This window comes from Rhinatrema bivittatum, chromosome 1 (assembly GCF_901001135.1).
Source record: "Rhinatrema bivittatum chromosome 1, aRhiBiv1.1, whole genome shotgun sequence".
In the NCBI taxonomy this organism is placed as follows: Eukaryota; Metazoa; Chordata; class Amphibia; order Gymnophiona; family Rhinatrematidae; genus Rhinatrema; species Rhinatrema bivittatum.
In genome coordinates this window covers 765,019,205-765,035,844 of record NC_042615.1, presented here as the reverse complement: position 1 = coordinate 765,035,844, position 16,640 = coordinate 765,019,205, and the positions used below count along the sequence as shown (strand labels likewise).

General features: G+C 45.5%; 1 protein-coding gene across 4 annotated transcripts in view; it reads left to right on the top strand.

Annotated features, from left to right (window-relative positions):
* The window catches only part of NEDD4L (NEDD4 like E3 ubiquitin protein ligase), a 907,002-nt gene that overhangs the window by 461,860 nt on the left and 428,502 nt on the right, over positions 1-16,640 (top strand). For all 4 annotated transcript variants that reach the window (XM_029579603.1, XM_029579595.1, XM_029579588.1 and 1 more), the window contains exon 3: positions 11,652-11,733. In XM_029579603.1, coding sequence (XP_029435463.1) covers positions 11,652-11,733 — 82 coding nt within the window. The remainder of the gene's footprint in view (positions 1-11,651; positions 11,734-16,640) is intronic.

Genomic DNA, 16,640 nt, shown 5'->3' with positions numbered 1-16,640 from the left:
CGTTGAAAACTGCTGCAGTGGTGGGATCCTACTTGCTCCCCACCACTGCAGCATATGTGTTACCTGGGGTTAGTGTGAGATTTTTGTATAGAAGTTGAAGTGAGAGGATTGAGTTTTTGCTAGTTTCCCCTATTCCTGTTTAGCTAGGATTTTCACCTCTAGCTGACTAGGGTAGGAAGTGAGACGACATTGCTGGTCCAGACCCTATCTCTACTGGAGTGTGACTCAGAAATTTTGATTTTTTTAAAGTGATTTTGAATGTTTTGGTGCCCCCCACCCCAGTCCCGCATAGTGAGGGATACGCCCCTGCACCGAGTGAGGCTAGGATGAGAGAAAACCACATTTCCCTAACTCGCACCCTTGTTGGTAGGATTGTGGTTTTGGGATTTTTGGAGCTTTTGTGGACTGTTTCTCCCCAAGAGTGGGGAAGAGAGAGGAGTTTGCTTTCCCTGCTGTGTGAGTTTTGGGACTTTCAGCTTGAAAGATCCCGCATACCATCTAGTGAGAAGAATTTTGAATACCAGGAAGTTCAGCTGGAGGAGAATCTGGAGACCCCTCACAGGAGAGATCATAACATAGTAAGTGATGACAGATAGACCAAAATGGGTCCATGCAGTGTGCACAGCAAGGTCTTTAAGGTTGTGCTGCCATTCTGTGCAGGTTACCCATCCAAGCCATAAAAGCAGGCAATGACGGACCTCCCCCCTCAGCTTTATTTATTCATTCCTCCTTGTGGTACACAGAGGGCCTTCTCCAGCCATAGCAGCACAAGAGCAGACTGCTGCTGCCCTACCGACATCATGAGTGAACTTGATCAAACTTAGTTGAAATAATGTGGTCCGCTAGATTCGCTCAGTCACACATTAACTGTAAGATGTGCCTGGATGGATCCCTTGAATTGCACCAATGGCTGATTGCAACAGCTGCTGCATGGAGGTTATCCCCATGCAGAAATGTTTCACCAAGTTACCCTAGGTTTTTCATTTCCATTCTTTATCATCCTTCCTTTTGAATTCTGCTGTTATTTTTGTCTTCACCACCTCTTCCAGTAAGGCATTTTAGGTGCTCACCATCTTTTTGTTTAAAAAAAAAAAAAAAATTCATTCCTGAGTCTGCACTCTTGGAGCTTCATATCATGAGCCCCTAATTCAGCTTTTTTTTCCATTAGAAAAACTTTGATTCTTGTGCATTACTAATACCTTTCAGGTATTTAAAAGTCTATATCATATCCTCCTGTCTCTCTTCTCCTCTCCTCTAGGGTATACATATTGAGGTCTTTAAGTCACCATTTTAGTTGCCTTTTTCTGAGAGGATCGAAAACCAAGGACTGAAAGGGTTGAAGTGAGGAGACCAGCAGTGCACCTTAGGAATTCTTGGAAAGGGAGAGAACCACTAGGGATACCACCTCTGTATGCTTTACTTTTGGTTCTCCAGTGTGGAGAATATCCTGGGACCTAATGCCAAGGGAAACATAAACAGATCCAATTAAGTTGGACTTCATATTGGTCATAGATGGAACTAAGAGAGATTATTTGGTGCCCAGAATGGGTTTTGGCACTGGAAATACTAAAGACTTAAGATATTTTTATACTATGCATTAGGACACCGCCACCCAATTAATTTGCATAATCCACACTGCGGTTTGATGGACTAAACCCCAGGACTGAGTGCAGTCCCTTCTTTCTTAGCAACCACTTGAGATTTGATTCAACTGTAAAAATCAGAATTTGCCTGCAAACTATAAGAAGACGTCATTGAATTTTTATTTCTTTTTTTTTTTTTTAAATATATCTTTGGCAAATTTGCTGAGATCCAGAAAATGCTTTGCTGGTAACAGTTCTGTATTTTTTTTAAGTCATTTGCAAAACTGTAGTATTTCTGTAAATTCAACCAATTAGTTCATAAACCTCTTTAAAAAAAACCCCCAAAACATTTCCATTCCTTCTCTTTGCCTCAGGGCTTCAAATTGAGACAGTAAAAGAGGGTAAGGGAGAGGCCAAGATGCTGCTGCAGGGGATATTTTAGTAATGGTTTGGAGAAAAGGCAATTAGTATTTTGAGGACTTCCTACACCTTGGGGAAATAACCATATTTAGTGAGTTTTGCAGCTTTTTTTTAATGCCCATGCAATTAAAGCTTAGTTGATTGGCCAACTGAATCAAAAATACATGTTTTCTATAGCAGGGTCTGTGCTGTGGAACTTTATGACAGAGTAGTTACGAGTTACTTCAGATACCAGTACATTTAGGAACATCTTAAAAACCTGGCTATTTAGGCAAGAATTTGAAGAGGAACCATAAAAAAAAAGAGAGATACACTGGTTGAGATTAGCAGCAAGAAAGGAGCCTTTGTTTGTGACCCATTTTTCTGTCTGCATGTGACTGGAATTTTATTGTGTATGTTCTACTGTGATCATTTGGAGTTATCAGTATAGATTTTTTTTTAATAAATCATAATAAATAAAATACTATTCACATTAGTAAATTTAGTCTACTGACTGGATTATTAGTTCCCGGCAGGGCACCGATGCTTCCCCTGACCGATATGGTGCTCGACACCGGTTCTTCTGAAGAGGAAGCTCCATTGAGGCTGGTGGGGACACCATGGCCTGCTGCCCCCCCCTCCCCCCCCATCCAGCTTTGCCTGGGCCAGCACCAGTGCCACTGGTGTCCATGTCTGGACAAATATTGAGTACCTAGGGCTCCATCCCTGTGGATTTCAGTGAGAATGAAGCCCTGTATGACCCCTGTGGAGACAGCAGTGTGTAATCCTCCTTCGAGGACTTTGGAGGGTCTAGCCTCGGATCTGTCTCCTCCAGAAGAGCGGAGGAGATCTCCTCCTGAGAACCTGACCTTCACAGGTTTTGGGTGGATGATGTCTGAATCCATCCCTTTCAGTTGATGATGGAGGAGGATGCCAGGTATAAGATGCTGGAAATCCTTCAGTTCGTGGAGGCTTCTAAAGAGATCATGGCAATCCCAGTGCACGAGATCTTTAAGGAGTTACAGCTGAGGATCTGGGAACACCCCCCCTCACAGTACCTCCTGTCAGCAGGCAGGAGGATGGGGTTTACCTCGCCCAACAGGCTACCGGATTCGAAAAGCGTCAGCTAGCACACCAGTCTGTAGTGGTTGAATCCGCTCTCAAGAAGGCCAGGCACTCTCAGACCCATGCCACGGGACCCCTAGGAAAGGATCACAGAGCAATGGATGCTCTTGGGAGAAAAGTATTCCAGGGGGCCATGCTCATCGCCTACATTGCCTCTTATCAGTTCTACATGAGGCAGTTCTCACGCAACCTCTGGAAGCAGCCTCAGCAGCAGCAAGACCCTTTCCTATCTCTGGTGCATCAGAGCCTATAATATGGAAAACATGAGGTTCTTTAAACCTACAATGTTTTGATTCGGCAGTGAGGATGTCGGCGGCGGGAATCGGTGCCCACAGAATGGCATGGCTGCGGGACTCTAATCTCTGTCCGGAGGTACAAGTCAGTATAACCTCATTTACCCCATTGTAATTTAACTTGTTTTTATCTCCTCTTGCCTAAATTTGTATAAAATTCCTCCTTGTACATAATTTCTCCTTGTAAGAATTTGATGTTAAATGTAGGTTTCCGTAACTCCCTGTTTCTTGATTTTTACCTCTAATCCCTCCCCCTTTAGCTCACGTTCCCTTTGCCCCCCCCCCCCCATCTTAGTTCTTATCTCACTCTCCTCCCTATATCCCTCAGTTCTATGTTCATTGTAAAGCCTGTTGCTAATTTTTGTTTCTTGTCAACCGATGAGATGTTCCCAACGTTCATTGGTATATAAACTTGCTGTGTATAGGAGAGAATCTCTTTGGAGCTAAGGTGAAGGGACACAGTGGCCCAGATAAGGGATCACCATGAAATCCTCCAACAACTCTCCACACCATTTCGGGCCTGCCCTCCTCAGCCAGGAGATTTTCGAGGAAGGGTCAGAGGAAGTCTATCGCCAGAGGAAGTACTATCCTCCAGCGCCCATTCATTGAAGGTGAGCTCCCGTGACCGTCACAGGCAACAGAGAGCTCCAGAACCCCAGCCAGCAACCCAGCCAAACCCAGGGACAGGGTTTTGACTGGATCGTAGGGAGTATTAGCCAGCCACCGATACCAAAGATGCTGGACCCTCCCAGTCGAGGGCAGGCTACGGTTCTTCATAAACTGTTGGTCATTATAACCTTGATACAATGGGTTCTATCTATCATTTTCCATGGGTACCAATTGAACTTATTGGGTGTCCCACTAAATTGCCCTCCATGCCCATTTTGGGGGCCTATAGCACATAGGGATGTACTTCTAAGGGAGCTCTTTGCCCTCTTAATGGCCAGAGCGGTCAAGCCTGTTCCACCAGGGCAAAGAAGGCAGGGATTCTACTCCCAGTACTTCCTGATCCCAAAGAGAACACGGGGACTCCATCCCATCATAGACCTGAGGGCCTTGAGCAAGTTTCTAATGAAAAAGAAAAGTTCAAGATGGTTTCCCTAGGCACTCTGATTCCTCTCCTGCAAAAAGGGGACTGGCTATGCTCCCTCGATTTAAAGGATGCATACACCCACATCGAGATCTTCCCCAGTCACAAGAAGTATCTCAGATTTGTAGTGGGAAAACAGCACTTCCAGTACAGAGTGTTGCCATTCAGGCTAGTGTTGGCCCCACATGTCTTTACAAAATGTCTGGCCATGGTGGGGACACACCTCTGCAGACTGGGAGTGCATGCTTTCCCTTAACCTGACAATTGGCTAGTCAAAAGCGCATCTCAGGCTGGGCCCACTCGATCCATGCACATGACCATCCGGGAGTTGGAGTCATTAGGGTTCATCATCAACTACCCAAAGTCCCATCTCAGTTCATCACCTCAATTGGACTTTATTGGAGCCCTGCTAGACATGGAAAAAGCCTTCCTATCACGATCCAAAGGGTTCACCTTAGATCCATAGCGGAGGTGATCCAACAGAACCAGCAGGTATCAACTCTCCACATGTTGAAGCTGTTGGGCTATATGGCTGCAACTTTCCCTGTTACTCCCTTGGCACATTTGCATGTTCACAGAGCCCAGTGGACTTTGAGGTCCACTGGGCTCTGTGGCACTGGCACTCTGTGTGGCCTGGTGCCACTGGGCTCTGGGCAGTGGCACCAGGCCACACAGAGCCTCCAGGCTCTCATCTGAGTCATTACATCTCTCCAGGACTCTTTGTCCTCGTGGCAGGTTCTCTCAAATTTGGAGCGGGGCATATCCTTCCAAAATCCCTCCACCCAAATTGTCCTTACCACAGATGCATCCACCTTGGGGTGGGGAGCTCAGGTAGAGGGGCTGCACACCCAGGGCCTGTGGTCCGCCCAAGAAGCAAAGAGTCAGATCAATTTCCTGGAACTCAGTGCATACCTAATCGCCCGATCGGCTTTCAGAGATCAGCTGTCCAAAAAATTGTCATGATTCAGACAGACAACCAAGTTGCGATGTGGTATGTCATCAAGCAGGGGGAGGCACAGGATCATACTTCCTGTTTCGGGAAGCAGTCCAAATTTGGACCTGGGGCCTGTCCCTCGGTATGGTTCTGAGGGCCATGTACTTGGCCGGAATGGAGAACGTGGTAGCGGACTGACTGAGTTGTGCTTTCAGACCCCATAAGTGTTCTCTGGACCAGCGGGTAGCGAACTGGATTTACCACCTCTGGGGGAACCTGGTGGTGGGCTTGTTCATGTCCCCCTGCAAAAGGAAGATAGCCCATTTCTGCTCCCTGTACTGGTCAGACGGGAATCCAGCCTTGGATGCCTTTGCCCGCCATTGGGGCAAGGGTCTTCTGTACATGTATCCTCTGATTCCTCTAGTTATGAAGACTCTGTTGAAGCTTTGTGAGGACCAAGGGACTATGATCTTCATAGACCCTCATTGGCCGAGACAGATTTGGTTTCCACTAATTCAGGATTTGTTCATCCGGAAACCCATCAGTCTGGGGCGTTCCCCAGACCTCATTACACAAAATTAGGGCAGGTTGCGGCATCCCAATCTCCAGCCTCTGTTGCTCACAGCCTGGATGTTGAGAAGTTGATCCTGCAACCGCTTGATCTTTCTGAAGATGTTTCTCGGGTCCTGTTGGCTTCTAGAAAGCCTTCCACTAGAAAGTCCTACGGACTGAAATGATGGAGGTTTTCTGCGTGGTGTGAGTAGAAGGCCCTAGATCCGTTCTCCTGCGTCTCACAAAAACTGCTTGACTACCTTCTATACCTATTAGAGAATGGCTTGAAAACCAACTCTGTTAGAGTTCATCTCAATGTATACCACTAAGGTGTAGATGGTATGCCCATCTGTACAGCCTATAGTTGTACGATTTATGTGGACCTGCTTCAATTGAAGCCTCCCCACTGTGTCTTTGGACCTCAACATGATACTAGTTCAGCTGATGAAAGCTCCTTTAGAGCTGCTATACTCCTGTGACCTGAAGTACCTGTCCTGGAAGGTCATAATTTTAGTGGCGGTCACTTCAGCACACAGGGTCAGCAAGCTCCAGGCCTTAGTGACTTATCCACCTTATGCTAAATTTTATCATGGCAGGGTGGTCTTGTGCAGGCATCCTAAGATCCTGCCTAAGGTGCTGACAGATTTCCACTTTAACCAGACAATCGTTCTGCTAACATTCTTTCCTAGGCCCCATTTGCACCAAGGCGAACAAGCCCTGCACAGTTTGGATTGCAAGAGAGCCTTAGACTTCTTCCTGGAGCAGACAGTAGTCCATAGACAGTCCTCTCAGTTTTTCATTTCCTTTGATAGGAAAGATTGGGAGTTGCCATTGCCATACAGACATTATCCAATTGGCTAGCAGACTGCATCTCCTTCTGTTATGCCCAAGTGGGACTGCATGTTGAAAGTTATGTCAAGGCTCATTCGGTCAGAGCCATGGCAATGTAGGTGGACCTCTTGCAAGCAGTTCCCGTGGAGATCTGCAGGGCTGTGATGTGGATTTCTCTCCACACATCGCATCTTGCTACTGTCTGGATAGGTAGGGATGACAGTAGGTTCAGCCAGTCTCTCCTTCAGAATCTGTTTGAGCTGTAGAACAAAACTCTCCCTGCCTAGGGCCCGTTGTTTGGGTTCAGACTGTCTCCCCCTCTGTTACCAACAGCACCTTGGTTGTTGTGCCCCTTGGCACCTGGTTAGTGCTGGTTTGTCCCCTTTTGTGTTGGGGAGCAGCTTGTAGCTCGGGATTCACCCATGTGTGAGGACTATCATTCTGCTTGTCCTGGAAGAAAGAGTTGCTTACCTGTAACAGGTTTTCTCCTAGGACAGCAGGATGGTAGTCCTCACGAATCCCGCCCGTCATCCTGCAGAGTTGGGGTTCTCCTATTTTTATTTATTTTTGTCATAGTTCTATGTTATGAGACTGAAGAGGGACTGATATGGATTAGGGCATGCTGGGCATGCTCAGTATGCTCAGTCAAAATTCAAGAAATTTTGACAAGCTTTACATGCCAAGCTCTATCTGATGATGTCAACCATCTGTGAGGACTAACATCCTGCTGTCCAAGGAGGAGACCTGTTACAGGTAAGCAACTCTGCTAAACCCTTATTCATTGATATATTGTTATTTAAATATGGCTCAAATTAACTGGAAGAATAGTGTGGTTAATTAAATTTTAGGTCCAAAGAAACAAACCGGAAACCGATCCAATGTTGCAAGTAGCGACCTGACTAAGAAGAGGATCGGTAAAGACCAAGGAATTTATTAATATATCTCGTAATAAAAAGCCCGACTCAGGCCGAGTTTTGCTCTATTTCGAGCTGCTTCAGGGGCTGTTGAAAAATGTTAGCGGTGTTTGCCTGTATGCAGCACCTCATGCGGATACATATCTGGTTGGCTTGCAGTTGTTACAAGACGCTTTGTTCACAGGAATATGTCTCACAGCAAGAAATCCATATGGACATCTGTTAATGGACAACCTCTGGCTTTTTTCTAAAACCTGCTTAAACAGCACAATATATGGAATGTAAGGACTTTGTATCCACATGAGGTGCTGCATACAGGCAAACACCACTATCATTTTTCAACAGCCCCTGAAGCAGCTCGAAATAGAGCAAAACTCGGCCTGAGTCGGGCTTTTTATTACGAGATATATTAATAAATTCCTTGGGTTTACCGATCCTCTTCTTCGTCTGGTCGCTAATTAAGGCCTTTATTCACTAATGCTGCAAGGCATAGTGAATCCCGGCGGTAACGGTGGGGGAGGGGGGGGGGTGAAGCGGGGGACAGTCCTGCACTAGCCGGCAGCGATCGCACCTCCGCGGTACGATCGCTGCCGGCGTCGCGCCGAATAACTACACCATAAAAGGTGTAGTTATTCGGCGCGAAATAGGCAGCGATTCGGAACCTTACCGTTTCGCAGAGTTGGCCCCGGTGCTGCCCCGACTCCTCCTCTTCCTTGGCTGACTCCGCCCCGATGTAGCTAGCGCATGCATGCGATAGCTTTAGAAAATAACCCCCTAAATGTTAGTACATGCAAATGTCTTTTTTATTTATTTTTTCTTAAAAGGGAACTATTCCTATGATTTTGAACTTTAAACTTTGATGGTACTTTTTGATGTATTCTGTATTCTAATTTTGTGCCATGAACTACTCTGAGGGTCCCATATTGAAAGTGTATTTAGGGCTGATAAGTCACTTATCTGGCTATCTTTTAGCTGGCCAATTTGTGGGCAGATAATGGGAGGATGTGGGTGGCTCTTCTTATAACCGGATAAGTAGTGAGATTCATTCTTATCTGCTTGTTAATCGGATAAGCTAGATTTAATTATTTAGACATTTTATATACCATCCTTCCATGTAGAGCTGATCTAACTTAGCCGGATTTAACTTATCCGGCTAAATAGTGCCTTGACTGCAGATATTATTCATTGTAATTTAGGTGGATAAGTCATATCTGGCTACGTTACTTAAACGGCTAGTGCCGAATATTGACCTCTGAGTCTCAGTACACAAACTGAATGAAAACTGAAGTATATTAACCTTTTGAAAAATTGACCTTATCAGTGGGGAGGGAAGCATTTATTCCATCTTCTTATACTGTATTAAGGCTGCAATCTTGAAATCAGACCTATGGCCATTACAGCAGGAATCAGAAAAGAACAACCCTGTTAATTCTTGTACAGTTTCCATGCCAGTCCCCATTCTTTCTAGTTATCTGTATCAGTGGCCTTTGTAATCTTTAATTAAAATCCCTAAATCTTATGTACATTGAATTGAAGGGTTTTTTTGTTGTGGCTGTGTCATTGTTTAATTTTCTGTATTGTGCTACCACTTTTTCCCTTCCTATTTTCCTTTTTATAGTCTAATCAGCGATATTTCTAAGATATTTGTTCTTTCTCTGTCTGGTTCTGGTACCCACCAATCCCATGATAGCCTTTGTCTAGAGACAGGTAACTTAAAGTAACTTTTCCATAGTTTCATTATTTGTGGTGCCACAAGCTGATCTGGTTTTCAGGATAACTCGATTATACAAAATAACTGGTTTCTTAGACTATATGTATTTAAATGAATCTCTTGTGGCTATCCTGAAAACCAGGCTGGTTTGTGGCCTTTGGGGATTGTGCTTGAGAGAACCCCTGATGCATAAGATTTTACCCAGCTTGCATCTCCGGAGGTTGAGAGGACGGATACAGTTCCCTCAGGAACTCATTTAACAATGCTCTGTGGCTGGCTAGCAGAAGCATCCTGTTTTTAGTGTGTGGGTGTGTTGCTTCTGCACGCCACCCCCGTCACCACACACACAACACATACTGGATAACCTCGGTAGTAAGGACCTGGATCTGGATTTCTTGCACGGTAAAATGTAGGTTCCCACGTGGTGCAGGAGAAACTGCATAATTAGCCTGTTGCTGCCACATTTTAACCTGCTGCACAATCAAGAAACCTGAAGCTCCCCTACCTGGTAATTCAGTCATTTGAAGGAAGCTACATACTGCTGGCAGGGCTGATTCAACCAGCCTTCTCACTCAAACTCTCCCCTTGTTGCTCCAACCTCTTTCCTCCCCCCTTCTAACAAGAAGGGAACAGGAAAGTCTGGGATGAGGAAAAAGATGAAGCAGTCTGAGAAGAGCCTCTGCCACCTACTTTAGCGCGTCCTCTTCTGGCCTGAAGGAAACAGGAGGGGAGAGGATGAGGTTGGTGTGAATAGAGCAAGCAGGCGCAAAATGTTTGATCCCTGAAAGATTTCTTAAGTCAAACAAAGGACAATTTTGAGATAACTCCTGGATGGAGTAATGTCACTTTAGAAGAATGTAATCTTTATTCCGAAGTTCGTGCACCTGCATATGTAGCCAACCTTCCATCAGCTGACAAAGCACTAGATAATCTTTTGGAAGTCTGCTGCTGTTCCTGCCCACAGCTGGCAGAGATGGGCATTAATTTAATTTACCAGCCTGCTGATGCTGAGCACAGCTTCAGCATACATAAGCTCATACTGGGAAAGATGACAGAGGCTTCTCAAGAAAACATAAAAAAAGAAAGCTTGTAGTGTATTTCAGTTCCAAATGTGACTTTTCTCAGTTAAACGTTTATACCATGTATTGCCATGTGATTGCTTATGTTTGTATATGGTAAAATCTGTTTTTAGTTATAGTGTAAATATTTTTAAAAAAATAATTATTTATACTATATATAGATTTTTCAAGTTTGTGCAAGTCTGAACAATCTTGCTGAATCTGTGGCTTCGTTTCCCGCAATAGACTTTTCATCAATTGACCTTTTACTTAACCTCGGCAAATGTTTTATTTTCAGTCTAGCGATATTGTCATGCAATAACGGTTAATCAGTTTTATTTATTGATTTAAATGCACGAGTTGAATGTATTTTCCAGCTGCAGATACTGCTGATAAAATCGGGTGGTGTAGATTTCAGATTAACCTTTAGCGCCCCTGACTATTTTGTGCTTGAATAAGTAGTGCAGAATGGGGCCACCAGGGGTAGCTGCACCTCTCGCTGCGGAAGCAGGAAAATTAGTGCTGCCAAGTTAAACTTTTACCTTCAAGCAAGCAACATAAAACTTCATGATACGCGCAACGCAATACTAAGCACACATCAGTGCCTCTATTCTTTCTCCTGTCATAAGATTCCTTCCCAGAGTGTGTAAGAAAATGATGTCCTGAAGTGCCGTTTTGGAAGAATGTTAAGTAATTGACTCTGAAAGATAAGAAAGGGTGTGGAGTATTAATCGCGCTAGGCGACCTCTTTCTGAGCGGTGTCGGCGGGTTCTGCAGCCCTAAGCCCTTCATTAAGGAAGATTGAGCAGCAATGCCTTGTGCAAAACGGGGGGGGGGGTGCTGAAAACCGAAAATATTTGTCTTGGAATCTGAGAAGGGGCATGGGAGGGTGAAAGCTAAGAGCCGTTTGGATGCAGTCCTGGCTGCGATTTGGAATGTGGGAAGGGCAAGCTATTGTTTAGAACTGGCAAAAAACGAAAAAAGGCGTTTGCAAGTTACAGAAAAAAATTGCACCTGCCCCTACCGCTGTTTGTGCGACGTTGTCTCTCTTCACCGGTTGCGCAGAATAAGCAGTCGCCTTAAACTGGAATTGGCAAAAGGTGCGCTGCGCAGTGCAGCAGGTGAAAAGCCTGTCTGTTTACCCATGCTCTCTTTTTGCAGTGACCCGTATGTGAAACTCTCTTTGTATGTGGCGGACGAGAACCGAGAGCTGGCCCTGGTGCAGACGAAAACTATTAAGAAGGTAGGTTATGTTTCTCACCAAGTCTAATATAGTACATACATAATGGACAAGGTGTGGCACTCGACATTACACTAAGCGATTGCATGTGGATGATTTACAGTCCCTTGGATGCTGAGATTATCTGGCTTAGTGGCACCTTGGAGCTCACTTGAACAGGTTTCCAGCCGGAGCGGATCGTTGGCCGTCTGGCTGCAGGTCTTGGAGCAGAATGGCGGCCTGTATCACCAAGTGTGTGAAATAACAAAAAGAAATGATCTGTACAGACATTATATGCACCTGTAAAATTCAGGTTCCCAAGCATGAACCTGCAAGTACAAGTTATTCGGTCTTACCGACTTTGATTTTTTTTTTTTTTAATATGCAACAAGTGGAATTGTTTGACTCGCCTGTATTTTTGAAGTAGATTATACAAGCTTACTATTTTTGAAGGTATTCTGTTGAGATATGAGAAGGTCACATCACAAATATTTTTAACTTTCAGATACTATGTATGAGAAAAAAAAAGTATGACATGTGAAAACAAAAGGACAAATTGGCACTCCATAACTGAGGATGATTTGCTGTATTAAGTGAAAATCATCCCATAGGATCTTCCACACTCATCCCAATGGAAGGCATAAATACTTATTTACATAAACTATTGCAATATTTTGGCAAATCCAGTTTTCCCTCAGGAGTTGAAATGTTACAGTATTTTTGCACATGTAGATTAATTTTATTATATACAGAACAACACTACCAAAACATCTGCCTTAATAGCAGATACGATCAACTCACCTAGATACTCATGTTGTGCAAAGCGATATGCTCGCTATACAATATGTAATAATGCTTAAAGACATGGTTTGTGTTCTACACACATTTTCTGTCTTTGAGTAATTTATTTGAGAAGAAAAATAAGATGTAAACTTTGCCAAAAATGTTTGTAGAAAAGCTGGTTCAGCAAAACAAGTTCTGTTATGTACAAGGTGTACTTGGAAGTTATTTTTCATCAGGCTAGTAGCTCCCAATTCAGATGGAACTGTAAGATTTCTGCATCTTTCTGCCCCATTTTCTAAGTCTCTCATCGCATTTCTTGGTACTTAAAATCTTTTCTTTTCCCATACGGTGTGCCAAGAAATCACTTGTTACTGACGCTTCGATTAACGATGCATTTCTTACATTTTACTCTTTCACTACAATGTACAGTTTTCTTGTGTCAGGTGTTTTTTTTTTTTAATCAGTTGGAATGGGGATGTCCCATGTGATGATAGTGTCTTCATTCTCTATAGTTCTGTCAGGGTTGTGATCCCAGTATTTTTCTGGTAGAGTAATATTATGAAGTTTGCATGATTTCCAAAGGATGAGGTTTGCTACCTTCTCGTGCCTTTCTGAATACAGCCCTTCTGACATTAGCATGTCACATCCAGTGATGAGATATGTATCTGTTTCCAGGGATGGTTTTGCAGCACCTGCTTTTATCTGTGTGGCCGACCCTTCGGTTAGTCACTAGATGGCCCTAGGTCCCTTACCATCAGGACTAATAATAGCTTAGTGGGATTTTCCATTCCTTTTCAGTCTTTCCAGTGTGCTGACTGTGACTGGTTAGCCCACGGGCAAGATGTGGAGCTCAAGCTATAGAGCGTGTGGTCATTTTGATTTCGCTCTTGAAGAGTAAGGAGCTATTTTTCCTTTCACCCTGCTGAGTTGGGCCCACTAATCCAACTTGGTTGGTATGGGAAAAGATTAGCACCTCCAAAATGCGCGTTCAACTCGCGGCGAAACTAATAGCACTCATCACATGCGAATGCGTGTTGATGAGACTATTAGGGACTCACCCTCAAAGCAAAAAAAAAAAAGTGCATCTAAAACGCACATTTTTACACTAAAAAATGAATGCTTTCCTAGAGCAGATGCTAATCGCTGAGCATACTCAAAAGTTGTACAGAAAAGCAGAAAATACTGTTTTTCTCTCCGTCCTCCTACTTAATAACATTGTGATATTAAATAGGAGGAAGGAAAACTTTGAAAAAGTTAAAAAAAAAAAAATAGTAGTGCCTGTTGTCAGATTCGGGAAAAGGATGCTTAGCTAAGCGTCCTTTTCCCGAACCCCTGGCTATACGCCGATAAATTCAGCTTCCGTTTTCTAAACCGGCGGACTGCTGACCACTCATGGGCTCCTTGAGAACGCAACCCCTAATTTAAATATTGCATGGCACCCCCAGGAGGGGTGCCTGGGGGTGCTTTCAGCATGTTTTTATTGCCTCGGCCCCTTAAGGAGAAACACTTCATCACATGGGCCAAGGATTTCCTTTACCTCCACAGCAAGAACTCCCTACCTGGGATCTGCAGAGAGAAGGGCTAGAATAGCCCCGAAGAATAAATAATTTTATGGCCTTAGGGGGAAACTGCAGCTGCATCCCCCATCCCCCTGACAAAGGATTACTATTTTTACCATGTTCTACCATTTTTTTTTCTATGCTTTCTGTGAACCATCTGGTCTGTAGTCTTCTGTCCTGTGCTCAGCCTCTCATCTTTAGGGTTAAGTTCTCCTTTCTTTAGCCATTCCTGGATGTTTTGAGCTACTTGTTTGCTAAAGTAATATTCTGTTCTTGCTTTTAGCCAATCATTTTTCCTTGTTTGTTGGACTTAAATTATTTTTTTTCTTGCTTTGCAACTTCTGTTTCTGTAGATGTGATGGTAGATTCGTAATCATTCCTACCACTTGTCAGAATACTTCTCCAAGTTTAAGGATGGAGATTGATTTTGGCTGTTCACTTTCCTACTTCAGCACTTTTTGAGTATTTGGGTCTCTTGATGCTGTTAAGTATGCCTGGAGGCCTATTGTAGCAGTTTTATATGTGTAATCTATTCCTACTAGCCGTTAAGCCCGTAACAACGAGCTACATTAAATTTTTTTTTTTGGTCCATTTCCTTCTCCCTCTCCCTCCATCCCCCTCATTCTCCATCCCCCTCATTCTCCCTTCCCCCTCATTCTCCCTTCCACCTCCCCTCCCCCTCCCTTCCACCTCTATGCTCCCTCCCACTCCCTCTCACGGTCACCTCACGCTCTCCTCCCTCCCGTCTCTCAAGTCCCTCCCTCCCTTGCGCGCTGCCGCTACTGGTCCTCGCCGCCGCCACTACTACTCCTCCCAACGCCATTTTTGGTAACAGACAAGCTCTGACCGACGTGTTCGCCCGCGCATGCGCGGCAGAGCTGCTCTCTACTGTGCATTTGCGGCACGTCGGTCAGGGCTCCTTTATCTAGTAGATAAGGCCCATACAGCCTTCAGCTCCTGGGATGTACAATCTCTGCTGTATATTGATTCTTGTAGATTGCTTGGTGGGAGTGCAAGAATTTTTTTGTTCTAACATTCAACTGTACGATACCTTTGGTGTGATTGTTTTATTGGTATAAAGACAAAACACATTTTATATCCATACTAGCCTTTAAGCCCGTAACAACTGGCTACATTTAAAAAAAAAATTTCAGTCCATTTCCTTCCCCCCCCCCCTCATTCTCCCTCCCTCTCCCTCAACCCTCTATTCTCTCTCTCCTCCAACCTCCCCCCTCCCCTCCCTCTCATCCTCCTCCCTCAACTCAGTCACTCCTCCTCCCTCCCCCCCTTCCTCCCGTCACTCTAACTCCGCTCCCTCTCATCCCTCAGTCCCCCCATCAGTCACTCCCTCCCCTCTCTCTCCCCTCCCTCCCTCTGTCACTCCCCCTCATCTCAGCTCATTCACAACCCTTCGATGGCACAACGGAAGAATCTCCGGGGGAGGTCCCTCCCTCCTTCGCGCGCGCCGCCGCTACCGCTCCTCGCCGCCGCCACCACCGCTCCTCACCGCCACCATGTTTTCAAAGAGCTGACACTCTGCTCTGACCGACGTGTTAGCCCGCACATGCGCAGTAGAGCTGCTCTCTACTGCGCATTTGCGGCACGTCAGACAAGCCTCATTTATCTAATAGACAAGCTGTTAAAGCCCGTTAAAACGGGCAACCCTCCCCCCCTCTCCCTCTCACCCCTCCCCTCACTCTCCCTCCCCCCCACTCTCCCTCCCTCCCCCTCTCACCCCTCCCACTCACTCTCCTCCCTCCCCCCCCCTCCCTCACTCGTCCCTCCGCTCCCCTCCCTTCACTCTCCCTCCCGCTCCCACTCCCCTCACTCTCTCTCCTCCCCCTCTCCCCTCCCCTCACTCTCCCTCTCCATCTCCCCCCCCTCACTCTAATCGACCCTCCACCCTCACTCTCACTCTCCCCTCCCCCTCACTCTCTCCTCATTCACCACCGGGTTCGCTGCTTCTCGCCGTCGCTGCTACTGCTCGCCGCCACCTCTTACTGCCCCTCGCTGATGCCGCCGCTGCCCCTCGCCGATATCGCCGCCGCCACTGCATCTTGCTGATGCCGCCGCCTCTACTTCCTCTCACCGATGCCAATGCGGCCGCCGCCGCTGCCCCTCGCCGATGCCGCCGCTGCCCCTCGCCGATGCCGCCGCTGCTGCAGCCGCCATGTTATCAAGCAGCTGACGCTCTGCTTGACCGATGTGCTCGCACATGCGCAGTAGAGTTGCTCTCTACTGCGCATTTGCGGCACGTCGGTCAACCTTCATTTATTAGGTTGATTATGTATATGTAGCCTTACCATCTCAGGCTCTGGTCCAATGAGAAACAAGAAGCTAAGCAGATTATGGCTTGGCTAATGCTTTAGTGACAGACCATATATCAAGAAACTTTAGTTGCTGCAGGAAGTGGTGTTCCTTGACTTGGAGGTTTATTATACATCAGATGCCTTAGAAAGGGTTTCTTGGAAAATCATGTCCAAGGAACAGAGATTCTTATGGTAGGGATACAGGCTTCTGTCTCTCATGTGCTGGATGGCGTTGTTAACTTGTAAACCAGGAGGGCCATATTCAGACACAGTCTGGATA